Source organism: Poecilia reticulata, chromosome 15 (assembly GCF_904066995.2).
Source record: "Poecilia reticulata chromosome 15, P_reticulata-male-v2, whole genome shotgun sequence".
Classification (NCBI taxonomy): Eukaryota; Metazoa; Chordata; class Actinopteri; order Cyprinodontiformes; family Poeciliidae; genus Poecilia; species Poecilia reticulata.
In genome coordinates, this window is record NC_088844.1 from 11,629,351 (window position 1) to 11,656,969 (window position 27,619).

Consider the following 27,619-nt stretch of genomic DNA (forward strand, 5'->3'; position numbering starts at 1 on the left):
GGCATTTAAATGTAGTAGATAAATCCATGGTTTCATCTTCCAATCACGTTACATTTGGCTGTAATCTGGAAAGTGATTTTAACTTGTGTTCCAAGTTGATGTCAGGCACACAAGCCTCGCCAAAAATCAGCAACACTGACAAAAGGGGACAACGATGCTGGAAAGTGTACATACAGAAGAGTAGCAGGCATGAAATGTAATGAGACTGCTGCATGTTGAATAAGGTAGAAGGGAGAAAGAAATACGGCGCAATGATGTGCCCAAATGGTTACAATTTCAGTAATAGCTACGCTATGTGAAAATGCTTGTCTAGGCCTCAATTTTTTTTTCTCCCAGCTCCCCTTCGCTGTATGTATCAAAACTGTGTATTAAAGTACATCTCCAGCTATAGAACGTGATTTAAAATACAGGCACGTCATTTGCAGCTTTCTCTTTTTTGCAAACAGATTTAGAGAAAAGACACCAAAGTCAGTGGTCGGTAAAGTGCGAAAGTTTCTCGTCCGTCTCAGTTTACTAGGATATTATCCTGATGTAATTTTACTTCAGTGTTTCAATTATACAAGTGAAAACATGTCGATAGTGCTATAATTTGTTTGCTTTTTGTTCATTTTGCTTGTTATGGTTAATAATTTGCTGGTCATTTAGCTATGATGATTAAAGCAGGTATTTGTACTTTTGCCAATGATCACCGCTTACGGAAACCAACTTAATTTCCATACATCTTAGCTTATCCTCCAGGTGCTGAAGTCTTGAATTCAAAAAGAAATGCAAAACTTAATTTTATCTAGAAAAGGGACCAGATCTCTGATGTCGTCCCAAGGTGCTGTGGCTCTCAAACACAGACTCCGGCCGAATTAAGTTGTCAACAGAAGTAAACGGTTAACAATTTGGAATAAATTATTATATCTTTCACATTCCGAATAACATTTCTTAAACAAATGACCCGTTTATTAATTAATGCTTATTAATGTGTGTATCAAACCAAATTAATTCACCGAGTTACTTGTGGAACTGATTTGATTGACCATGACACTGTAACGATATGACAGCTATAAACCTCCCTTATTAGCGGCTACACATCTATGACTGCAGCTGGCTGGTGTACATCCATCACCCAAAGTAATCATGTTTCGTTTATTTTCCCCAATACTATATTTTGCAGCAAGGTAAAGCACTCTCTGCACTCTTATACTGGAAACTGGAAAACATTATGGCCAGCCACAGCAATGACAGAGAAATTTATCATCAATATATATTGATTTAGTTTAAGCCACTTGGCTTTGATGTTGAAAAGTGGTTTTGTGTTCATCTTTGCAATTTGTCGTTATTGCCATTCCGCTTCTTCACATTAGGCCAAGAAATGGCCATTTAAAGGAACATTGTGGTGGTGATGAAGGGCGGAGGAACATAAAAACGCCAAAGTTTCTCTTAAATAGCTGCTTCTGTCATTTAAGAACACAAACAGAGGCAGACGAGCTCCAAGCCTCATCAATGAAACGGCGAAGCTCGCACTCTGGAAGCACGTTCAATAAAGACTGAGCATTCTGTGGACAAAACGACTAAAGAACTTAATTCATTTAAACACTAATGACTTAACGTGTCTCAACCTGGGGCTACAAAAGCCTAACGGTGGGAAAAAACAAAATAGGCATAAGACAAAAGCTCGAGCATTTCTGAAGCTTTGAGAAAAGGCACAGTAAGAAGCCGGAGTATTACACAACCAAAGTACGTCTTTTGCTTTGTTTTGTTTTTTGTTTTTTTTAGCCAGCTGTTAGAAGGGTAGAAAAGATGAAAGAGACAGAGCAAAGAAATTCCCAGGCAAACAAAATGTATTTGAAGGCAAAAGAAGCCAAGATGGCAGCAGAATGGTAGAAAATGGATGACATTTTTATACACAAACACTAACATTACAATGTATTACGATACAATAATAGGAAAATCATTAACTTTGAAACCAGAAGTAAATAAACAGCAGAAAATATAGCAAACGCAAGAAAAAAATATCTCCATATTTTCTTTTAATGGGATCTGATTGTTAATCTGCAGGTTGGATAGTTGTTTTATTATTATTTTTTGTTTAGTTTATGCTGAATTCACCAAACACAAGATTCCCCGTATTTTCAGTCATAGAAGGGATCCAGTAAAATAATTTTCTGTTGTGCACTCTTTTGGTAGTTGATAAAAAAATGGTGGTAAAAATCAGTTAGATTAGACGTGTCGGACACATGTACCGATGCACAAACGGTGATAATCTTGTAATTCCAGATGTAATTCAAAGCTACTCTCTCTGATAAAGAACCTGCAGCTCTTATTATTTGATGTTTTTTTTTAGTTAGAAAAAAAAATCAGAATCAGCAGGTCAGATCTTAAAGAAAACAGAAAACTTGCATTGGCCAGTAAAAGCTTAATCGTTCAAGGCATCTTTTGAAAATATCTACTGGCATATTACTTTTTTGTGCTTACCTTGTTTACTTCAAATCAAAACTAGAAATCTCACTACGTTAAAATATATCTTAAAAGCTTAACTTTAACATCTGTCCAGGCTTGCAGATGCTATTGATACACTGAGCTGAGGATTGAAAAGAAAGAAAGAAAAAAAACACTCAGAAATTGTGAGATGTAGCTTTCAGTTTCAGCTGCTACTTTTCAAAGCTGGTATTGTGCTCCTCTGCCTGGCACATCATGGGAATCTCATTATGAGCTCTGGTAGCCCACTCCTTAATTTTGCAAAAAAAAGCTATATGAATGCAGATACGGTCACAAATCAACACAAAAAAAAAAGGGATGGCAGACACAAACCGGAAAACAGAAAAGCTTTGAAGCGCGCTCATATTGTGTTTTAAGGATGCACAGCGCCTCCAAGTGGGCTGAACAAGCCACTGCAGTTTGGCGACGTGACCACAGCAAAAAAATGAGGAGGTATATCTCTGACTCACTCTGTGTTGCAAGAAATAATTTATATATGTGAAAATAACAATTTTCACATATATAAACGTTATTTACCAACCTGCTCCTCCTTTTACCAAGATCTTTTTGGAGTCGTAAACACGAAGCAAGAATCTGCCAAGAGACGCATTTGTAAATGCATTCGCCTCAAACAAGTTATGAAACCATAATATCATGCTTCTTGAATCTCCAAGAACCAAAGGCTTGTTTGTGACACAAAACACTGGTTTGGTACAGAGTTACATTTGCTGCTTTCTTTAGCTCCTTGCAAGCAACTATTTACTCAAGAGAACAAGGGAATGATGAGGGGTTAGATTCAAACAGATGGAGAGAAAATGGCAAAAAGGGTGGGGATAAGAGGAGCTCAGTGCATCCAATTACAGTAAGTGGATTCATTTCCTCTAATCAAATAGCTTGGTTAAATATCTCACAGGCAGATTCCCCATAGAGCCAATCTTCACACATCAGCAATCAGCCACTACATCTGCTCTCTTTCTGCTTCTGCCCTTTTTCCTATTTTACCCCCTTCACTTCTTTTTCACCTCTCAGCTTCCACTCACTCATCAGACCTTCAGTACCCCAAAGTGAGAACCGTGTTCCTTCGTCACTCCAAAGGGAAGAAAGCTACCAAAAGCACATTAGTGCTTTAAATGAGTTCTCCGCTGATTTATTGGATGTTAGATCACATGGCACCACCAAAGGGTGGAAAATGAACATTACCACTGATGTAGGAATGGCCTACATACTCAGCTCAATGTGAGACTTATTGTCTGAATACTAAAATTGTGGGTTTAAAAAAAAACCCCAAAAAAACCACAACCATATTTTCCTTTATTACGATATTAAACAAAAGTAAACTTTTTCTGTTTTAGCTCAGTTAACATTAGTGAAAGCATCTAGTTTTGCTAAGTGACATAATAATCAGAGAGAAACCTTTGTAGAGATTTTTGCTTTCTTCAAACCAGAAATTTTACGTACATCAATAATACACAAATAAAAAATAAAACAACGCCAGATATCAGGAAGGCTATTTTGTTGCTGAGCACAATTTCCTCAAGGCGTCTCTCAATTATATCTGTTCACGAAGAGTGTGCGTTTAAAAAATTTTAAGATTTTTTTCTTAATATTTTATTTTGCTGACCTATACTGGTAAACATAAGATGGAAGTGAGAAGGAAGAGGCGTTGAGGAAATTTTGTTTTCCACCACATGATTCTTCTCTTTTGGGTTTGTTTGCTCACATTTAAACAACGAACAGTTCTTTTCCAACGCTGCAGTTCTTCTGAGTGATGTAATCAGTATAATGTGCTTTTTATAGACCAATTAAAGCCCTCTACTAAGTGCCTACTAATGCCTTAATTGAGACATTATGAAAACATTTGTGCTGTATAGTTTTATCTGGAGAGATTAGATTAGTTTAGAGTTCAAGGTGGCAAAATACAGCAGTTGTTTTCTTAGAAACTCTCTTCATTAAGCTTGGACAGCAAACAAGCTCTTTGTTTTACCCCCAGCTATGAACACACTTCAACAGATCTACACATAAGAACACACCAACTTCTTACGGCATGCTGCGCGACTGCCTAATCGTAAACACATGCCAAACCCATGTGTGCTTGCACTAACGACAAAATTAAGCAAAAACAGACAGTTCACGAAAACGTTTCAAACACATCGTACCCTTGTGGTTTTTCCAGTCACTATAAGTCTAATGTTTTGGGATAAACTCCACTATTTGTCCAGAGGAGTTCTTCCAAAATCATAATATGAACATATTTAACGCCCCAAAGCCTATTACATAATTTAAATTCCAGCTTGTTTTCTAAAGCTCTTTATTCATTACCAAGATCAGATGCCCTGGTACGGGTATACAGAGAGAAAAAGTAAGGCCAGAAAAGCAGATTAGCGTTAGCTTCCGGTGTTTTGCGGCCTTGGCATCAAAACACCGGTGAAAACCTGCAGCAGAGAATCATGCCAATTTGCTCTTCTTCGCTATTTTTTTGTCCCATTACTTTTTACATAATTGATGTAAATTACCTCTAAATGGATTAATGGACTTCTGCACAGTAAAACAGCATTACTGAAAAAGGTTTAAGATGTGAAATATAAATGCACAACATAATTAATGCATAATCGACTAATGAAAACCGAACTTTCATGCTGAATTGAAACATGATCCTACAGACCTTGGAAATTCAAGGCTCTATGGATTCATTTAAATACTTTGACATGAAGATTATGGTATTTACGTAAGTTTACAGAGTCAATTAATATGTTTTAAGTAGAACACATATTAAACTAAACTCATATCAGGTTTTTTATTCAAGTCTTTGCAATTTTAGTGCACAAAAGATTAAACTAAATGATAAAAACGTAAAATGTCCTTTCACTTTCTTTTTTTAGAGTAAAATAAAAACATACCATAGGAAGAGTGTAACTAGTTACATTTACTTGAGTAATTTTTTGAAAAGTATTTCTAGGGGTAGCTCTACGACACCATACAAATTCACTACTACTTGAGTGATATATATATATATATTTTTACAATTTCTGGCTACTCTACCCACCTCCATTAACTTCAATGAATGACAACCATTAACCAAAATGTATTTTTTGTAAACAAGCTTAGTTATTCTAATGTTATTTATTGTGCTATGTGGTGGTTAAAAAAACAAAAAAAAAACATACTGTAAACAATGTGTATTGTCACTGAAAGTACTTTGTCCTGACCTAACATGTAGCAGTACAAGTAGGTGTTAATAAGCTGACATTAATTAAATAGCAGACCACATATTTTCTAAAGCACTGCAAGGTGTCAGATTCTCCCCAAACATTTTTTGCTTAGGCATTCTCAGATACCCTTCGGTTTTTCCGATTTTGAAGCGCACATGTGACGTTTAATGAAAACAGAGTTTGGTCAAAAAAGAAGACAGATGTTGGAAAAAGCAATAAAAGCCGATCCCCTGTTGATGTTTCTAATACAAATAGGCAAAGTTGATCACATCAAGACTTCTAGTCAGCACATGTTCACCACAAACAGCTTTTCTAAAAAAAGACCTTGTGTCCTCAGAAACTCTTTTTGCTTGAGGATAGGAAATGCGAACACAGAAGGAAATCAATTTCTTTTTTTTGTAAATAACCGTTTATGACATAAGAGTCAAGATTAATTATTAAAGATTTTTTAAAAAGTCTACACAATATTAAAATCAATACACTGGGAATTATGGGCCTCACCATGCTGTTGATCTCAGAATCCTCATAACTTGCTAGTGGAGACTTGAGCTCCCCAAGAGGCTCGAGACCCTCTTCATCCCACATGTAGGTCCCACCAGAGCTATTGGAGGGAGACAGCTCCACCGATGAACCCTGAGGAGCGTCACTCTGCACAGGAGACAACACCAACGAATCCTGCGTAGATTCTTGCAATTTCTGCATCGGGCTTTCTTCTTTATTTTCTATAAAAAGCAATTAAACACAGGCAATACGTCATGTCAAATCTAAAATAAAAAGAAAACAAAATCATTTTCTTGGTTTGTATTGTACCTGTCAGACCTACAGGCTCCCAGCCTGTGTTGTCATTGGAAGACCTCCGCAAGATGGTTTGAGTAGTGCTGGCAGGAATGTCTCCATCACTAAAAACATCTCCTGCAGAGTCACAATCATCTAGAATCTCTTCACTGGTGTCACTTCTTTCCAGCGATGAGGCAGAAGATAAGGACATGTCCTCCAGGGTCTCGGTAGCCATCTGGACAGAGCTCTGGCCATGAGTGCCATTTTCAACTCCAGAGCTTCCACCACTGTAACTGGATGAATCTGCTTTCCCATCTTCATCGGTTGGCTCAGACCTTTTAGATATCCTCAGAAGTTCACCAGAGTCAGATAAGACAGAAGATCTAACACCCTCTTTGGGCTGGTGTGGAAACGAAGATGTCTGTTGTTTACCCTGTGTGGTTGAACCCGATCTGTAACCTAAAGATCCCACACTGTTTGTCAGTGACTTTGTGAGAACAGAATTAGGAAGCTGAGGTTTCCTCAAACCTTGTGGAGTGGTGGGCATGGCAGGGTAAGATGGGTTGGGCAACGAGGAGTCAGTTGGAAGGCTTTTGCTGTACTGAAAACCTGAATCTCCAAGGTTACTGCTTAGTCCTAAACAGAATCTTCCGTTGCTGATCCGTGGTGGCTTGAGGAAACTACTGCGAGGAGGCCGAAGTTGAGTGTTGGCCAGGGGTTTGGCCAACTCCACAGCCCGATTAAAGGAGAAGGACCGTGTCATCGGCTCACAGTTGGGGGAGGGAATCTGCTTGAAGTGAGTGAAGCTGTTTGAACGCACCATGTGGTCCAACGTCAAGATCTTCCGGTTGTCTCTGGATTGTGATAGGCTATCCTGAGAATTGCTTCTTGGGGAGCTGGTGCCCAACATTGGCCGCACAAGGCGCGACTCCGACCCAGTTCGAGCAGGAATGCCATAAGTATTATAGGTTACTTTAGAAAGCCCATTCAGTTGGCTTTGACCAACTTTTGTCACTTTGGGGTTTATCTTCATCAGTTGCTTGGGAACAGTTTTTGGGCTGGAGGTAGCCACCATCAAAGTACCTGACCTACGCATCTTAGGTGTTGATTGAGAGTTACTTTTCACCTCAGGTAATGAGGGCACATGGTGTTGTGCCTTCTCTTCATTTCCATCCCATGGAATCATAAGTGTGGTGGGGCTAGAAGAGTTCATACCATCGTCTTTCTTCCATTTCAGGTACGGTGGAGCGGGCCGGATCAGACCATTTGAGCGTGTTCCATGTGAATTAGTCTTGCCATCCTGCACAGATGTAGGTGACTGTGTGGAGCCATTGCACACAGGACTATTCCCACCGCCTGAGGGGCGCCCACCAAACTTTGGCAGCCTGGACACCATGGCAGGCCCAGTTAACAATTTTTCTTCCATTAGATTTTGAAGAAGGCACTTAAGAATTTATGAATATGCATACCTGTGAAGAGAGCAGAAAAAGAAAAATTGAGAGTGACACAGCATACTGATAAGCAGTGTCATAGTTTCTTGTTTTTTTTCTTCTAGAAGAAATCAAACCATTTCAATCCAACATCAGCATCAGTACAGAAACTCTCTGTTTTTTGTCCAATCAGATATTCAGAGCCAGACGCTGAGGGCATTTCATCATCAGATTCAATGTTTCGCTGTTGCTGCTAGTCACATTTTTAGCTATTTTTACAATGGAAGAGAACATTACAGCCCAAAAAACATTGAACGTGTAAATAACAAAATATGCATTGGAATATCATAAGTGGTAAGGAAAAATACATTTCAAATATATGAGCAGATTTTTCTTTAGATTTGAATATTTATTGATCCATTCTCATTTCATTATCTTCAACAACAACAAAAAAAAATACTATTAATCTTTTACTTTTCTGTTGTCTCTTCTGTCGTTAAATAAGTAAATCTATTGACACCATAAACAGCATTATGAATACAAATCAACATCAAAGCAGACGGGCGAAAAAAAATGTCTTGTCTGACTACTGCCAAGTTGACAAATGACTTGGTACTCCAGTTAGTCCAGGAACAGAAAAGAAATGAATTACTTTTCCTTTTCACTACAATGATTATTATTATTATCATGAATTTTATTATTTCAGACTAATGCAACCTGTAGTTGGGCCCAGGTTTTGGCACATTTGCAGCTATAAGACCTGGCTAAGTAACAAATTGGGGGAAACAGATACAGCGTCCCTGAGAGACAAGGGGATGCTGGGACGACGGCCAGGATGCAGTGAATAGCGAATGGAGGATCTGCATTATGTGAAGCCAACGAAGGGAAAACACAAGGCTGTTTCCTCAAACTCATTTAGACTTGTTCATTTCCAATCAACCATGTGACAAGTGTACATGTGTTCACTGTGCACCTGCATGTTCCATCCATCTGGCCAGTCCTGGAATATTGTGAATTCAAAAAAGTTGCTCATCTCCAGATGGCTGCTTTGGTTAGCAGAAAGTAAACCATCTGCATGACTGGGCAAAGCAGTGACTGTAAACTGTGCACTAGGAGCTGTTTGCCTACACCAGAAAAATAACCTATTGTTGGTGGATGTCCACAGAGAGGCAAGCAGTTAATCCTTTCAGAGTAAATCTCTTGGAAAAAAACTTAAGTTGCTGAAGAAATGATTCAATCAGATTTTTAAAACGATGGGGGATGGGAGATGGATGTGCAGAGCAATGTGGGTCTCTCACTCTGGAAAAAAAAAGATAACAACTCCCAGTGCCCTACATCTTCACTGAGAGACACACGTGTCGGCAGTCAAAGAGACCCACTCACCCACCGTCCTAATCTGTTTCATGCACACACTCATGGGGTATAAACACAAAAACACACACTGACACAAACCAAATCAGGTCAACATGGATAGACTGGGTTACTAAAGCCTCTTCGCCCCTGAGGAGAGGTTAGTGACTAGGTCTGTGTTTAATGGGAAGATTGGGGCCTTTCATAACCATCAGTGGCCCCAGAACCTTTCAAGTTCCATTCAGATCCAAAGCGGCAGAGCAGTGTTGCACACATTGCTTCGGTAAACACTCATTTATCAGGGTCGTCGCTGCTTCCGCCCACAAAAATAATAATAATGAAGCAAATATTATAGTGCTGATGCTTTTATTTAGTGCTTTTTCAAATATTTGTACAGCAGCTTCGTTCTGAGTCACAATGTAGTTTTAATCGCTGACCTAGAATAGAAAAGCAGTTGTCTGGCCTATGTGCATTTCTGGATATTATTCTGTGCAATAACCACTTCCAGTTGCTGCTATTTTCATTCTATATTTTTGCTCAAGTTTCGGCATCAAAGCAAACAAATTGATATGGATAAGAGTCGTTACAATCAACCAGATAGAACGTTTTAGAAAAGACAGGAGTGATTGTTGTGCTCCCGTTGTAAATTTAAAGCGGCTTCAAAGGTTTGTGTAAATATTTCAACACTATGAAACTGTGGTATTTTCATCTGAAGTTAAAATACCATAAGAATTTCATACAAAAAAAAAACCAATACTCTTCAAATTTCCAAAGGCAGAGTATTAACAATAATGTTTATAAAACTGAATTTTAACAAAGCAAGTTGACTTCTTTCAGTGTTCCTGAAAAACACAACTCCAAACTGTTTCAGTCTACTCCTATGTTACAACTTCACCCTTATTCCCTTATTTTTATGTGCTTTGATAAGATATGCCCGATTCCAAAAGTGATACAAATATGTCATCAGTGTCCATGGGCAACCGAATAAACAAGATCATAACTGACTGAAATATAAAGGAGTAAACAGAACAGGCCATCTGTCTAACCCTCATACACTCAGAAAAGCTCTCTGCCCTTCTGCCCCTCCCCCTGAATGAAAACATCCAAAAGCTTTACTAAAACCAACTACTTTGCCTGCAAAACACCCATGTTTACAACATCGTCAGAAAATGCAAGAAAAAAAAAAAAAAAAACTACTGCCACAACAGCAAAGACTATCTCTGTAATACATTTCAAAAGTAAAGCACATCACAACTAAGATCTGGGTCAGTTTATTCTGTACAGATGGTGGTTCACATAGATGAGCTGGAACTGATGCAGGGATGGTAGGGAAAAAAGTAAAAAAAAAAAAAAAAAAGTGCAATTCCACGCAGAAAACCATAAACGGCAACACAAAACTTGTATTTCTTATATTCTTTGAACAGAGCTTCTCCTTCAAGGTAAACTAGAAAGGCATGCACCATCAACTCAGTGAAAAGAGGGGGGAAAAAAAGAAGGTATGGACAAAAAGATATTTGAAAGTAGAGTGCCGGTGAGAAGCAGAGAGACAAGACTCTGGACAGTCGTTTCCCTCAGAGAGGTCTCCTGTAAGACCTGAAGCTCAGCACCTCAGCAGCGAGCACAGTTTGTGAAATGTACCGTAAGGTGAGATGACATCTCTTCTTACTCGCTGCTATACCAGGAAAGCAGCTTTATTTTCGTCTGGCAGTAAGGATTTTGGCCTCACTTCATTTTTCTACTCGGCAGACAGCTGGCAGGAAAGATACCCAGCAAAAAGAGCAGAGAAGCCAGAAACTCAGACCTGCAACAGCACAGTGGCGTACTTCCCTTTAGGGAGCGCTTTCACAATTGATCTGCACATTCTCACAAACCGTGGACGCCCAGGATGGATGCAGATGGGATGCAAAAGCCTGAGGGCCATGATTTATTGGGTCACTGGGGCTACGCATGAATGAAGGTGCTTCACAAGACACAGCAAATCCCTATTCTTGCCGTTTCTCCCACCCAGATAGTCAATTCGTCTCTACATGCGACTGCCGGCTCCCTGTGAAGTTTCAGATGAGCGGTATGCACACAAGCATCTTTCTTGTATTTTATTATTATTATTCAAACTGTAAAAAATGTATATTAATGACTTTTCTGGAGCGTGTCCTCCACATCTTACTTGTCAGATGTTCGCAGATGTTGCCATTTTATTTTCATAAAAAGAACAAGCAGCACGCTGCAGAAAAATCAAATCTTATGGTTAAAATCATTAAGCTGGTTGCTGTGTGAATCTCAGTGTTGATAAAACCGTGTGCACGTTTATTTTAGTGTCCGCTAATCGAAATCCAAATCAAGATTTCTACATTGTCGGAGTAAAAACTGATAGTAGAATAGGATTATAAGTATTTAGCAGCCAAAACCAATTAACATCTTACTTTTAAAGCATATGGTTTATTGGCCATCAATGCAGTGACTCAATCTCTTGAACTTTTGTCTCTGCAGTAGGTCACAAATTAGAAGAAAATTGCAATCAATTTAAGGCCTGTATAAGCACGTCTTAGAATTACTGCAGAAGGTCAAACTTAGAGAAGTTGAAGACGGCTGAAGAATTTGAACTAAACCTGAAGTGATGTGAAAAAGTATTTCCTTCTCGCAGATCTTCAGTTTTTGCTTTTGATCAGAAACTTTATTGTTTCAGATCAACAAACACATTTTACTGCCAGGCAAAGATAATAAAGCAATTCAAAACAACCTGGCCTATAAAAAAAAAAAAGAATTATCCCTTTTCCTAGTAAGTCATTAAGTTGTAATTAACCACTTTTTTTTTTTTTTTTTAGCAATTTCAATGGCCAGACAGGCCTGATTACTGCCAGACCTACAGAAACAAGGAATCGCTTATATAGAACCTGTTGAACGACGCAAAGTCACTTAAAACACTGTGAAAAGCACCACAGCATGCTGTCAGCTAAAAAAATAAAATAAAATTTGAGGACAAATGAAAAACAAAGCTTCTGACATCCATCAGCGTGGAAATAGTTACTAAGCCACTTCTGAGCCTCTGTGACTCCAGCAAACTACAGGGAGTCACTGAGCAATGGCAGTCAAACATAGTGGGGGTGCTGCAATTATCTGGGGACGTTTCACTGCTTCACAACTTGAGCATCATTTTCTATTTGTCACTCAGATTTGCGTTGCCTGCAAAACAATGGGTGACAAAGAAGATAAAACAACAGATATCTGCAAAGGGGCAAATACTTTCTCATCATCAAGGGTGGAATTTATATATATATATATATATATATACATATATATATATATATATATTTTTTTTTTTTTTCCATAATTTGGCTGGTTATAGACAAGAGTATATCCAACTATAAAAGTGAAGTAATCCAAAATACATTTGAGTTTAAGCTGTCGCTTAGGAGCAACACAGTGCCCACAAATGCAAAAGAGAACAGAAAAGCACAATCAAACACTTAATTATTTTGCTCCAGCAAATATAAGTTGGTGGAAGCATTACGTAAATGTCCTCCACTTTCCTGAAAATGCCACTAATTTGAATATAAGATGTTTCCTGTCAAGAAAAGAGCCAAGTTAAATTTTAGTTAAATGGACAGTGAAACTGAAATAAGATTTTTATTTTTGTGGCTTAAAGTTTTAATTTGATCTACAATTAAAACAAAGTTGTCGAAAGCAGCAAAAAGCAACACCACATTTTAAACCTATACAGATTACTGTTTAAGAAAAGAAATCTGAACAATTCCTTAATCTCATTGAAAGCCTGAACAGTGGGATTCCCCCCCGCCCCCCATTTTGGCAGCGTTGAAGTGGTCATTTTCTGAGTAAAGCAGTTTTCAGCTCACAGTCACAGAATTACTTCCAAAAAACACAATAAACAAGGCTTGAAAATGAATAACACAAAAAAAACTGAAATAGGTGAGTGACTTAGGGAGCTACGATAATAGAAAATAGCATGGTGGGTGAGTAAAATACAAAGGTAAGTGGAGAACAACAGAAAAGACCAAAGGTTAAAACCCTGTTGCATTAAGAACATGTATGACTGTCAATTTAGTTAGTCCAGAAAGTAATGTACCGAGTGTGTTAGCAAGCCACAGTAGAAGGACCTTAAAGATAAAAACAGGTAAATCAAGTGCTTTTTTTTTTGTCCCAAAGACTCTAATCTGACACTGGGGACAATTTATAGCAAATGCAACACGACATAAATGACTTCATATCAAAACCAAACCAAACTGAAATGCAACCTCCTGCTCTCAGGAAGCCAAATGAGGCAGTAAGGCAAAAACTAGGCCAGTCTGGGCAGGGCAGTGGTGAGGCATGGCTCTCTCCTGGAGGAGATTATCAGGGTGCCATTAGAACAGGCTAATAGAATGAGACAGGGAAGATGCTGGACAAATGTGCACTAAGTAAAGCAGAGTTGAATGGAGCCGCCCTGATGCAAACCCAACGAGACAGCATAAATGCTTCTGTAATGCCGTATTCAGAGAGTGGTAGATCAAATGACAGAGAGCCCACAGTGGACACAATGAACAGAGAGGAGGAGAGAAAGTGCTAAGGTGTGGCAACCTGCTCCGTCAGGGATACATTACAGGGTTTTATTATCATGGAACTGCGCAAAGAGTAAAACAGCAGCACCTTGTGAAAATACAAAAAATATATACCATTTCACTTTTCTAAATACCCAAAACATATCCCAGAAATGGTAGTTTTGGAGATATTACCTTGAGTCAGTGGACTTCTGATGACTTGTCCAATCATTTTTGTGACAAAATCAAACAGGAAGCTAATCACTCTGCATCTACTACAGAAACTAATGTTGCACCGAGGTGAAAAAGTAGAGCACAGGTAAAAGGAAGAGACTTCAGATGCTGAGCTGCCTGCTGCCAGCCTCAATCCCCACATGTGTACAAACGTAACGTCAGCTGTGAAGCTCGTGATGGAGGGGTGAGCGAGTGGGCGGAGAGCGCCGAGCTTTTATGAGCGCATTAATATTTGATGAGGGTGCCTTTGAGGAGCAACAAGGTTCTGCAACAAGACGGTAACGTCTCGGAGCAAACATTCGTCAAAATCATTCGGGAACGCGAAACTGATCATTTTGCGGACTGAAATTTCAGAAAGCCGAGAAGAAGTGCTTCACCCCAAACAAATGGCAACATTCACAGCAATTTAATTTTTTTTTTTTTTTTGCGATATCACGAGACCACTAATGGGGGTAATAAAGGAGACGGATCCAGCCGAGCACTCAGCTGAGCATAAAAAAAGACTATTTATTGTGCTTCTCACAGAGATTCGGCGTAAATTTAATTCGCCCCCCGTCATTTCACGGTTAACAGCTTAGTGGTTTCGCTCAGTCAACTATTTTCTGCCAAGGCAGTGAAGTTGTTTGAGTGGTGCCAGCTTTTCAAGGTCTTCGGTTGTGTCTGTGATGTCAGTTACCTTCATAAATCACAGCAAGCAGTCTGAAGCAGCACTTTCTATATCCTTCACAAAAATAAAGGTTAAAAAAAAAAGGATTTAGAGTGACGGATTCGACTGTCAGTCTGGGCCTCCCTTCTGAACTTGTGATTTACCAGTCGATCTACGTTCCCACCCTCATCTATGGTCATGAGCTTTGGGTCATGACCAAAAGAACGAGATCATGGATACAAGCGGTCGAAATGAGTTTCCTCCGCAGGGTGGCTGGGCTCTCCCTTAGAGATAGGGTGAGAAGCTCGGTCATCCGGGAGGGACTCAGAGTAGAGCCACTGCTCCTCCATGTCGAGAGGAGCCAGTTGAGGTGGCTCAGACATCTGGTCACAATGCCTCCTGGACGCCTCCCTGGTGAGGTGTTTCGGGCACGTCCCACCGGGAGGAGGCCTCAGGGAAGACCCAGGACCCGCTGGAGGGACTATGTCTCTCGGCTGGCCTGGGAATGGATGGATGGATGGATGGATGGATGGATGGATGGATGGATGGATGGATGGATGGATGGATGGATGGATGGATGGATGGATGGATGGATGGATGGATGGATGGATGGATGGATGGATGGATGGATGGATGGATGGATGGATGGATGGATACGACTTGAGAGTTTCATTTAACGCTTTAGCTAAATGACTCAGTCGAGATCAGCTGTTTTGAATCTGCATAACTACAGTAGCACTGCAAAGTTGTTGTTTTTGTGTGAACGTGGTATGACTCTTGCCTTAAAATGTCAAGCCCCAGCTATACCTGGTCACAGGTATGAGTCACACTGCAGTTCAGAAGTTTTCATAATCGGCCCTGACTCATCCCTTAAAAGTCCTCCCCTGAGCTCTTCCCGAGGTGTGATGATGAGAACTGAAAGTCTTGGCAGACCTTCTGCAAATCTAATTAGCAGCTCAGATGTCAAGTCTCCCCCAAGGCCATCATCATGAGACTCCCAGCCTCACCATTAGTTCAGCTCCTTGTGTTTAGGTGCAAAAGAGACAGACACTTTACCGTGCGCCCTATGCCAAGCGTGACCCGTTATTAAATGATAAACAGGGTCGACTTCAGGGGTGAAACATCAAGATCTTCCTGGTACGCGGAAAATGCGCGGGACTCAGAAATGGGAAAAAAATGGAAAATATGCGATTCAAACGATCAAAGGGATTCTTTTCTGTAATGAAACAGTTTTTTATTGAGCTTAACGTAGAGCTTTTTGTCTGAAGCCTGAGACTCAGAGCAGCTCCTATCAGAAATTGTGCATGGTTCTCAGGAACAGTTTCATGTGCTTAATATGTTTCCCTTTCTTTGTCCTAACCATTTAAATCAATGTTCTCATAAGTACAGAGTGATTTACCAACTCCATTTTGAATTTAGACATGATGGTGCTTTCTTATCTTTATCTTATCTCATCTTTTCGTGCCACACTTCTTCCTTTTTCTCAATTTTCTGATATGCTTGGATGCAGAACTCTGAAAAGCCCGCTTCTCCAGCGCTGACCTTTTGTGACCTCCTCGTGGAGATGATCAATGACACGTCAGTAGTCTTCCCCGTGATATTGTTGCCTCCTGACCCACAGTGGCAGGAAACCTTTGCAGGTGTTTTGAGTTAATTAGCTGATTAGGGTGTCACATAATGAGTTTCCAATAGTTATCTTTTTCACAGCATTCTATTTTTCTGAGACACTTAATTTGGTGGTTTTGTTATCTGCTAGCCAAAATCCTCAAAATTGCAAAAAAAGGCAAAGGATTGGAATATGTCACTATGTATATGAGTTTCTGAGATGGCTGGCAAGAAATATTGAACTTTTAGACAATACTCATATTTTTTAAGGCGGACCTTGGTTTTACATCAAGTAGTAATCTAGTAGTAATTTTTCATAGCATTTGAATGACAATCTGCTTTTGCAGTTGTTTTAGTCACTACATGAAACTTTTTGTAGGCATTTGTTTTATAACTCATAACTCCAATGTTTTAAAAGCACTTACTTTTATATCTTAACCTATGACTGTATCATTACCTTGGGATGCAAAATCCCAGAATCTGTCAAAAAGAATAAAAATGACCGCTCTCTTGCTTGCTGTGTTTTTTTTTTTATTCTACTTTCTCCGTTCTCCCATATTTACAAGACGCAGTGTTTCCAATAAAACCAGACTTAGCAAAGTCAATAAAAATAACACTTTGAGCAGTACTTTGTGTGAGATCCACAGCAGACATATCCTGTGTGAGTAAATAGAATACAATACAATTAGGCCAACTTTCTTTTGGTTCCATTTTCCTGTGGCTCTTTGTTTTCCACTAAATCTACGGATGACATTTCATACCAAACACGTTTCACAGCTGCAACTATTTTTCTTTGGATGCCAACGGTTTCTGGCTGAAGGAGAGCGAGCGCGATATCAAGACCCATCCTACTAATACATTTTTATTTTGTTATTTTAGCATCAAAACTACTATGTCAGAGATCATTAAAGTGGAATGAATGGTATCGAAAAGTGTAGCAATTTTGATGTACCTTCTATTTGTTGTTTAAAGAACAATTCAAACAAAACATTAGAATCAATTAGGCACCACTGAAAGTTGAAGTTGTAGTTCATTTTACATGCAAACGCATTATTTGAATATCAAAATGACGCAGGTTCTCGTGGCTGAGAAGAATTTTTGTTTTTGCCCTTGATAACAGGAATATTATCAAATGTTGCTGCACTTTGTGTCCTTTAAAATCACAGCCAAGCGATACCTTCAAAACTACGGCGGCACGGTCAAAAATTGTTCAAATATATTTTAATCAACACACGAATTCTACAAATACTAGTTGGAATAAAGAGATTAATTCTCAGCGCTAAGACATTATGTGAAATTAGAGCAGTAGTTTATGGCAGGAAAAAGAGTCACTCAGTAACATATCGGAACATAACACTGATATTTCCGTCTGATGCTTCGCATTAAAGCAAATCCCCTATTTTGACTTGGAATGACTCAGCAGGGTTCAGATAAACACGCAGCAATCTTTCTGTCTCGTAACAGAACCCACAGTCTTTTGTTCTTGTTCAGTTTGTGACCTGGTGGATGTAAAGACCATATCACATGACGCAAAGCTTTCAAGGATTACACAATAAGACTTAAAGATACAAACCTCTAAGGGTTCCCCTCCAAGCCAAAGAAACGAAAGAGAGCTTATCATGCTTGATGCTAAGAGAACGGCAAGATGAGGCAATGTTGGGACATAATAATAAAGCTCATAAGTATGTAACAGAATGACACACATTTATGTTGACTTAACCTACAGAACATGTTTTATTCTAAAACCATGTATTACCTAAAAACATTTACTCTTCGGAGATGACTGTAAATGTAAAACCTAAGCCCTCGCTTCACTTTGTCAAACAGTTTCAGTGTAAAACATTGGCCATCTGTTACGTGAATTTTTTTTATTATTATTATTATTATTATTAGAAGGGAATTTCCTAATCTTTGCAGAATGCACTTGTTTCAAATGTCTGTCAGTTTCAGACCTTGTGTCTGTGGTTCACTCTGAGTGTAGTGAGCTATTCCAAGGCTTTAAACATCTGTGGGCTTACCGAGTGAAAGACATCGCTGATAAGCGTGGCTAAGTATAGCTCTAATGATGGGCCACATGCAGTGGCTGGGGAGGGCAAGGAGGATAAAAGAAAAGTCAAAGTCAAGTGGCTCAAGTCGACAACACCGCAGCAGATGAAATGTAACAAAATGACCGAACATGCAAAGAGGGATGTCCTCTGCACTATCAAATGTGCCATTTGTCGAGACTGTGCGTATCTAAACACCAATTAAGATTAGAGTGCCATGAACACGCATGGAGCAAGTAAAAATGCAATGGATGTTTGCACGTAGCCAATTGTCTGGGACGCTGCTTGACCTCCACCTTGCTATATGGTGAGTCTACGTCTTTGTTGAACTTCTGGCGCTGTCAAAACAAATGACTTCACACGTCCCGGCTGCAAAAAAAAGGCCCCTCTGAGCATGATGAAAGCACATTTAAACCTCCCATAAGCCCGAGGGGAGCCCCTCCTGGGCACCATGCTGTCTTGGAATGACTGCAATGCACAGAGTAATGAGATGTGTGTGATTTCACACGTGGTCCACATAGCAGACATGAGGACTGTGAGTGGGGGGAAAACACACAGTAAAGAAAAGTTACAGGCGCATTCTGAAATTTGGCTGGTCTTTTTAAGTCATAGTGGACGGTCAGCTGCTGCTGCTGCTGCTGACGCAATTAGCCCGTAAACACACGCTCGGCCCAAGGTGGTGCACCACGGCTTTTGTCGACAGGTGCCTGTGGAAAGCACACATGGGTTCGCATGCAGGAGCATGTGCAGCTGCCCTAATCCGGGAGAAACCACAGGTGTCCATCTCACTTAGTTGCTCTGTACTGAAAGCCAGTGGGCGCTTTGCACTGTCTGGTCTGTACATGTCGCCGCTTTAAATGGAGCGCACATGCACGCTCAGACGCTATGTGGCAACAGGCTTGACTGACAACAACTTCAGCTGCGGCGTAAAAATACGATCATATGGTATTAAAAACCCTGGCTAAAATTTAACGTCTGCCTGCTGAAACTTTATGACTGCGTGAGTCATCATCACTCGCCCTTGAGTCCTGTGACATATGCCCAGGCAGCATACAAAGCCCTGAAAAAGCAAAGGCTAACACAAGGGAGAGTATAATTTTAGATTTTTGTACAAATATTAATCTGAGCAGGTGCATTCACCCCATTTACTCTGATAGCCCTAAAGAAAACAACTGCCATTAAACTCTAATTAGTAGAGTCTAAACTTTGTGTAATTTATCAGTAATTTATCAGTATACAAATGTGAATAGAAGTTTCCTTGAAACAGACTAAGCGTTTAACATTCCTCCCGTTTGAGATTTGCAGAAATATAAATTATTTCTCATGTTTCTAAAGGCTTGGCCGACCTCATTCATGGAACAATGACTTAATGCTATGACTGTAGAGGGTGACGATGCAAGAAAAAAACACCCATCAGCCTCGTTGGACAACCATGAAGATGAACACAGTGGTGGACTCTGTATTGAGCTATCGCAACCAAAACATAATTCTTTGACTGCACAGTGTGTTTGGCGACTTACCTTAATTATTCCTCCGGCATGGCTCCCCATCTAACTGCGAGTAAGCAGTACGGTTGTTTTCCCGTAAACAGCATGTGGTAAAGAAAAATCTGCAGCGGAAGTTAATCTCTGACTTCGCTTAAAACGCCCTGGGATGCAGTGATGAAGTTACTCGCCTGCAGAAGTTCAAGCAATCACTATCAATCAAATAAACCCAAGCACATTGAAGCCGTAGAGAAAGTCTGGTTATAACGCTTACTCTTGTAAAGTAGTTTGTTTGTTTTTTTTGTTTGTTTTTTTTAATCAAATATTTCCCTCAAATTGTTCTAAAAACACGACGCGCCTACATGTTTACGATCCGCTAGTTGTCAGCTGACAACCGCTAAATGAACTTACAGTGGAGGTAAGTAGACCGAAGGAGGAGAAGTTGGTCGTAACTCAGACGTAATAACACAGCGTTTTGTTGATAAGCTGCCCACAAGACACAGTAGAGCAGCGCCGGGCTCCCCCAAGCAGCAGCGGCAGTTTCTCATTCCGACATCCGCCCTCCTCTTCGCTGTGCTGGGCGGAGCTTGGAGCTGTCAGCCTGGGCACGATAATCTGACAGCTGACGGCGGCTAATGGGCCACAGTTTGGTTTGAAGTTTTTTCATGAAAGGCTTTCTAGGTCCAAATAAATACCACATTCCTAACGTGACCGTAAACGTATCATGTTTTGGACATACATTGTATCTTGATATGTTTTGTTTTATTTATTTATTTATTTTTTTTTAACATTGTTGCTGTTGCTGCAAAGTCAACCTCACGATTGATTTCGTTCTAATTTATATATATATATATATATATATATATATATATATATATATATATATATATACAATTTTATATTCAGAGCTTTCTGTCCACAAGCCAACTTTACTCAGAGAGAATGTTTCCAAAATATTTTATTAAATATTCCAAGAACACTATGGTTCGAAAAGCCATCAGCCAAAATAACTCACAGAACAGAATGAAAATAAAACTACTGGCAAAGATGTTGACTTTAGATTTCTCCTGCTCATCGTTAAGCTGTTATTCTTAAAAGAAACCACTAGAGGGCAGTATTGTAGTTTTGTTTTGGGGTTTTCTTGCCAGTCATAGCTCAGATTCTCAGTATCCTTCTTCTCACGTTCCTTCCTTTTAGTGCCATGTTTCATGCTTCTGACTGTCTGGGATATATTAAAGGTTTTAACGTAAAAAAAAAAATAGAGCAAAAAGAAGTGTGTTCATAAATCACACTGGACCAGTCCCAACTGCAATGAATAACATCTACTTCTCACAAAAGTGTTCTCCTCACTTCCCCCCTCTGGAGAGGGAGCAAACACAAGCCAAAGCAGAAAAAAAATTATATAGAGCAAAGATGTGAAAATGTCTATATGTTGATGGATCAAACAGAAGAAAGACAAAAGTTTCAACACAGCCTGAAAGGAGGAGGAGAGACATAGAGAGACGAGAAATATCTGGAGACAAGGTGAAGAAGAAGAGCAGCAAAGGAAAGGTGGAACAGGGATTCCTGGTAAGGTTCTTCATTTCTCTATTATTAAAATAGTGTAATAAGAAAGAAATTCAACTCTTTGACTATAAAAAAAAACTTCCACAGCTAAAAGTCAAGAGTACTCTAAGTATGAAGCAATGCTCTCCTTTCTCTTTAAAATTACTTTCTTCTGGATCCTCAGTGTGCCTGCTTGTGTCCTGTTGCAGGCACAACCTGTGTTATCAGTAAATAAGTCACAGCCAAAAGAAGAGAGAAAACATCATCTGTTAACCTCACCAAACTTCCTTATTTGTCACTTTTTACTGCAGTGGATGTCTCAGTCATGAAGCTGAACTTGATACTTGCCTTCTTTCTCCTTATTTACCCATACGCAGCCATGGTAAGTTTTTCTAAGTATGATTATCCACCAAAAGATTCACTTTGCTACACACTATAGTTAAAAAATAAATGCTATGTGGCTTTTGTCACCTCTGTATGCCTTTGATTCCAGACACAGTTACAGGTAGGAGATTCTTTAGATCGTCTATTTGTAGCTGCAGCTATCAGATTGCCTGGTTATAAGTTTAAAAAAAAAAAAAAAAAAAAAAACGAGTTATGGGAGCCTGGCTCAAGCACTTGGCCACCTGCATGTGATCTGGGAAACTTTTGGGGGGCAGATGTGGAGCTGGCGTAAACTACAAAGAGTCTTCAAATTCGTCTCGTGGAGACAGAATATTATTTACACCGTTGTTTTGAAATTTTTTTTTTTTTTTTAGATGTTTGCAAACCTGTAAGTGACTTAGATTATAATTTTGAACTAAAATGGTAATTCACTGACGCCTCTGAAATAAAATGAACACCCATGATCCTTTAGCTTTCTGTGCTGAGCATGGCAGATAACTTTCAGGATATGCGTGTCATTTTGGCGCAGGGAGGCAGAGCTCTGCGCAGACAGAGAGAAGCTGAAGAGAGGCTGACACCATACATTGGTAGAGTGGATCCTGGTAAGAACCAACAGCAAAGGAAAGCCGTATGTGTCTGCATGCCAGTGACGAAAAAGTAATCTAAAGCTAGGAATAAGCAAGCATATTTTTCCCGCCACCTGGCATTCATGTAATAAACATGTAGAATCGGAAAAGATGACCACTTTACTTACCCCATGCAGAGGACAACAAATAAAGTGAAATACTTAAAAAGAAAAAAAAATGACAAGCAGACATTAACAATATATAGTCAAGGTTATTGTCTTGCTATGATAAAGAGGCTATTGAGCAAAACAAGGTATTATCTGCATATCAATTAATAAGTAAGTCTGCGACTTACTGCCATTTATTTAATGAACCTCATGTTGACAAACAGGATAACTTTTTCCTTTAATAAAGACAGTCATCATTTGAAAACTACTTTTTGTATTTACTCAAGAAGTGTTGAAATTTTTTTGGAGTTCTGAAACATTTACAGTGTGTACAACAAAACAGAGAAGAAATAAGTAGGGTTAGGGTTACACAAATACCCTTTCTTTGTGTGTGTAATGATAAAAGTTTAAAGGATATCTCCAAGTTTCACACTTATGCTTATGCTTACTCAGTCCATTGGGTCATTTTCAGTCAGATTACCAGCAAAAACTACTGTTCAGGAAAGTGTTGGTATTTTTGGTGTTTGGAAAAAAAAAACATTTTCACATAAAAAGACATGGAAATAATACTGCGTATGCTGTTCATTCTTTCCCTGACGGCTCTTTTCATTTCAACACAATCGCAACAGAGTTTACTCAAGTCTTCGCTCAAGAGGGGATCACCTCAAGATCCCAGCTTTCAAAGCTCAGCTGCCTTGTTTAAAATGAAAAAAAGGTGTGTAAATAATAATATATACCTTGTTTACTTTTTCAGAAAAGCTTTGTGAGCTGCTCAGATGCCACAGTCCCGTTGGATCTTGGTGCCAAGTAGTTCAGGAAAAGGGAATTCTCACACCCAAGTGTGTTTGTCCGCAGTCATGCCCACGGTAAACACCCTGCGTGACTCTTTTTTTTTACTATTTTGTAAGCAAATCGTTTCAGTGACTTTACATTGGTCAACCTCCCTCGTGAAAAGATACTTGCAAAAGCATTCACAAACATTGACCTTTTTCAGTACATATTCAAAAATGTGTATTTTCTTGAAAATGTTATGGTGTCAACATATTGCAAAGATATGACATAAAAGATGGAGGTTGTAGTTTTAAAAATATTTTTCCAAAAAGAAAAAGAAAGAAAAGTGAGTCGTGGCATGCATTTGTGTTCAGTCCTAGATTCAATATTTTCTAGGATTACCTTTCTTTTGTTCTTTTTTTGTTTTGTTTTGTTTGTTTGCTCATATACGTCCAGAAGGCAGCTTTATGGACCGAATTAAAAATTGGAAATTTTAAATTAAATGGTGGCATAATACAAATATATGCCACATTTTCCAGATTTTAGCTTGAAAATGTTTTTAAAACCATGTATTCATTTTCGCTCACCTGCTCTCTGTAAACCATGTTTGAAGTGCACACTCTTGTGATCTGTGTGGGCGCTGACTTGTTCCATCAGGCAGAGGGCGCCAGTGTGCAGTGTTCTGGGAAAGACCTATGGGAACAAGTGTTTGCTTCACAAAGAAGCCTGTCGGAAGAGGCGCCGCACTGGAGTGGCTCACTCAGGACCCTGTTTGGGTAAACACGCACAACATTCAGTGTGTCGCGGAGTTTCCGCAGTTCCCTCCAGCTTTCTAGATCAGCTCTCTTATTCCCTTTCATCAGTCCTCAAGAGCGAATGCACCGAGGATGAGCTGGGCCAGTTTCCATATCGTCTCCTGGACTGGTTTCTTCTCCTGAGGCGAATGAGGGAGTCGTACACACCAGCAGCTCTGCCTCAAACCTGTCTCAGCCACGGCGAGAGGACGCAGCTGGCACAGGTCAAACTTTGGGGTTGAAAGTGACTAAAAAAGCAGTAGACTCATAGAAGACCTTTGTAAAGCAATACATTTGATTTATCGCCTACGATAACATCAGCCAGCGATGACACAATGCGAATCAGTATCAACCGCGAATTGTATTACATAAGAAACTAAAACTGGAAGAACGACAAGCTAAGAGATCGCTTTCGCTTCCAGTGTAACCCTACTCCAAACACAAAGTTATTTATTTTTATTTTTTACAACAGACACCCTGTTGCCCTTTGTGCACTTGTCTGGTGACTGATCGATGCTAACAACCAACAGGAAGTGGCGAGTTCTTCTGTTGCTTGTGGCCTGGTTGCCCACAAACTGAGATAGGGGCTCTCAGGAACACAATTTGGTCAATATCCGCTGAATTATTCAATAAGATGATGAAAGAGGGATAACTTAACAGCCTCTCTCCAGCAACCCTTGATCTCCACAGCCTCACATATATTAAATGAAAACCTGTGCATTATTTTCAGTATGTGGGAAGTGATACGTGATGTAAAAGAGTCACTCAAAGTGTATTTTATTAGGATTTTATGTGCTAGACCGACACAAAGTAGTGCGTATTTTACAAAGTAGTGCGTATTTTATAAAGTAGTGCGTATTTGAGAAGAGAGTGAAAAGTGATACAGGGTTTTCAGAGATTCTTGCAAATGAAATCTGAAAAGTGTGGAGTGGAGTACAGTTATCCAGTTGTGCTACATTTTTTTCTCATTTTGAATGATGGGTTGGAGAGTTCCCCATGAGGTGTACAAAGTTTGGGACATTATTTTTGTAACCTAATTCTGTTTTAAATGTCTCCACTACTTTATCTCTTAGTTGGGTTAGGGTTAATCACAAATCTGATTGGAAGATAGGCTCTACTTCTTCTCCTGGCACCAGTATTTCAATGAATTTATTTTTTAAAATATGATCAACATGAAAAGAAAACATTATGTACATTTAAAAAAACAACAGTAGGCTGAGAATGGAGCCTTGAGGTGCACCACGATTCAATCTCACTCTTTATAAATTATTACTTTTAATAAACTGAGCTTGACCTTCAATAGTGCAATATTAATATTAATGCATTATTAAAATGCAGCAAAGCGCAATAATCTTCTTATTTCTACATATCTCTCTCTTTTGTTTTTAGGAAAGCTTTACTTTACTGGACAAGAACAAAGATGGAAAGTTGAGCAGGAGGGATCTGAAGAAGCTGTATTACAAGAAGATGCCTTCGGAGCGTTGCGCTGCACCGTTCTTCCTGTTAGTCCAATCTGCACCCATTTACAAACGCATCAAATAAAACACATTCCTTTTCATGCATATAACAATTTTATTTTCAAGACGATTGTAACATATCTCTAGTTTTGATCTATTGTTTTTTACAAAGCGACATGCAGTCGTTTAACTTTGCTCACATGTTCATGTTGACGTGACCTTGAGCCACACAGAGGTTCATGGTGGAAACCTTCCGTCTCTTGCAATATGTTAGCTTGCAGCTAATCGCCATTACGATGAGGCTGAAATGTATCACAGGGCAATGTTTTTTTTTACCCCCACTCTGATCAAGTTGCGCCTCCCACCATGCTGTTCTCTCTCTGCACGCCATCCATCCATCCTCCACGCTGGGCAGTGCTTCCTTCCTCATCCTCCCCGCTGATCTCATATGACCAGACAATTTCTCCGTTAACTTTCTCTTTCTTTACATTTTCCTCTTCTCATTGCCTCCTCTTTACTCACCGTCTGCTTCGTTTTTAGCTCATACGTTTATCCCCTTCCTATGTCAGTCTGTCCTTCATTTTATCTCTCCTGTCATCATTCCAAGTGCTATTTTTCTCTACAATCCACTTGTCCGTTCACCCACCCGCCGCCCCACACACACACACACACTGCCAGCTCTCTCTGCCAGTCGTCAGTGACAGGTTTTGTGTCAGTGGGGCTGTCTGTGTCAATGTCAAGCCATTCCCAGCAATGATAATGTTTATTACCCATTGTGTCCCCTGCCGCTCACGGATTAACACAAATTGAAGGAGTACCCTTCAGAGATAACGCCGCGCGGCGAACTCAAAGACAATGACAGCTGTGTTTTCCCAATCGCAGTCTGCTTTGCGGTGATGCTTCTTTAAAGCATTCCCCTTCTGTCTCCACGCAGCAAATCTCTAGTCGTGTGCATAATACGCGTTGCCAGAATTCGTCGAATGTGCCACGTTATGAAGTCGCCGTATTGTGCTGTGCTTGCAGGTCTTGTGATCGCGACAAGAACAGGAGAGTCACTGTGAAAGAGTGGACAGCCTGCCTGGTGGATCGTTCCGAGGCCTGGTTTTATCGTTTCATGTGTCAGTTACAACTTTTGTTTTCCAAGTTTATGATAATTATTACCAAAGAAAAAATCAAGAGAGACATAGAGATAACATATTTCAACAAGTATGTGTGCTGATCACTATACTCTTGCCATTTCCTCTCTTGAATTAATTTTTTACTAGTATCTTTATACATTTCCATTACCTTATCTGTTGTCTGTGTTTAATTTCAGTAAAGCCTTGTTGTGTGTGGGTTACATTGAAAGACGATCTGAAAAGTGAAGGCTGCATTGACTCAGCAGACGATTAGTTAATTAAATCTTTCATAATTAACATTCACTGAACGTCTAATTCAGCAGATCAATTAGTGACTTTGATTTAAGTACAAGTCAATAACCCCCCCCAAAAAAATTTGTTCATCTCTCTCATGAACAGATGTGAAAACTAAATGAACATATTATACCTTCCTTTAGCAGTATTTAATAAATAAGATCAGTTTTAACCATTCTTCTCTACAAGCTTTTAGCTGAAAAATGAAGGATGATTTTTTTTCTGTTTTTCACTGTCCACAGTGATGATTTATTATATTTTTTGTACCTTGTCCACAGCAATGAAAATGGGCTCTCACCAGCTGTGTCCTACTGTCAAACAAGAACTCCTGCATCTCTTTTGAACTTGCATCAGTACAGCAACCTGATTAAATAAAAAAATAACAGTTTCTCCGCAAACACTGTCGACTTCTCTGTCTCACTGCTTGTAACATGGCGATTCATCACACTAACTTCATTTGCTGACTGTTCATTGCATTATACGTACGCCCTAAATGCCCAAACAAGACCTCCTCTGCCAATTACGTTTACTGCAAATTACGTTTGGTGACATTTCTACAATTGTGTTGTAAAGCGTCGAGGACAATGGGTAATACTGAAACCAAATGAACACGGCATGCTTTGAATAACCAATTAGAGGGAAAGACGGCTGCGGCGGAGTTCACAGAAAGATACAAGAAGCAAGATCGAAGACAAAGATATGTGTAGGAGAAATCCTTAGTGCGAAGTGACGTGACCAGAGAGAA

General features: G+C 39.5%; 2 protein-coding genes across 7 annotated transcripts in view; one reads left to right on the top strand and one right to left on the bottom strand.

Annotated features, from left to right (window-relative positions):
• Positions 1–20,434, bottom strand: part of ccser2a (coiled-coil serine-rich protein 2a) — a 61,394-nt gene extending 40,960 nt beyond the window's left edge. For 2 of the 6 annotated variants that reach the window (XR_535541.3, XM_008429218.3), the window contains exons 1-3: positions 19,815–20,432; positions 6,486–7,921; positions 6,177–6,397 (exon numbers count right to left, since the gene is read on the bottom strand). Coding sequence is in view for 5 of the 6 variants with exons in the window: in XM_008429218.3 (XP_008427440.1) it covers positions 6,177–6,397; positions 6,486–7,878 (1,614 nt within the window). In the remaining variant the exon portion in view is untranslated. Of the gene's footprint in view, positions 1–6,176; positions 6,398–6,485; positions 7,922–19,814 lie in introns of all 6 variants that reach the window. The other 4 variants (XM_008429216.3, XM_008429219.3, XM_008429217.3 and 1 more) reach the window with 4 other exon arrangements.
• A 450-nt stretch (positions 20,435–20,884) lies between these two features.
• Positions 20,885–27,272, top strand: sparcl2 (SPARC-like 2). Its single transcript, XM_008429222.3, has 9 exons — positions 20,885–21,347; positions 21,635–21,705; positions 22,237–22,309; positions 23,195–23,306; positions 23,869–23,987; positions 24,075–24,229; positions 25,395–25,507; positions 26,486–26,580; positions 27,153–27,272. The coding sequence occupies exons 2-9, from the start codon at positions 21,649–21,651 to the stop codon at positions 27,215–27,217; spliced, it is 789 nt and encodes a 262-aa protein (XP_008427444.2). The 5' UTR covers positions 20,885–21,347; positions 21,635–21,648; the 3' UTR covers positions 27,218–27,272.
• The last annotated feature ends 347 nt before the right edge of the window (positions 27,273–27,619 follow it).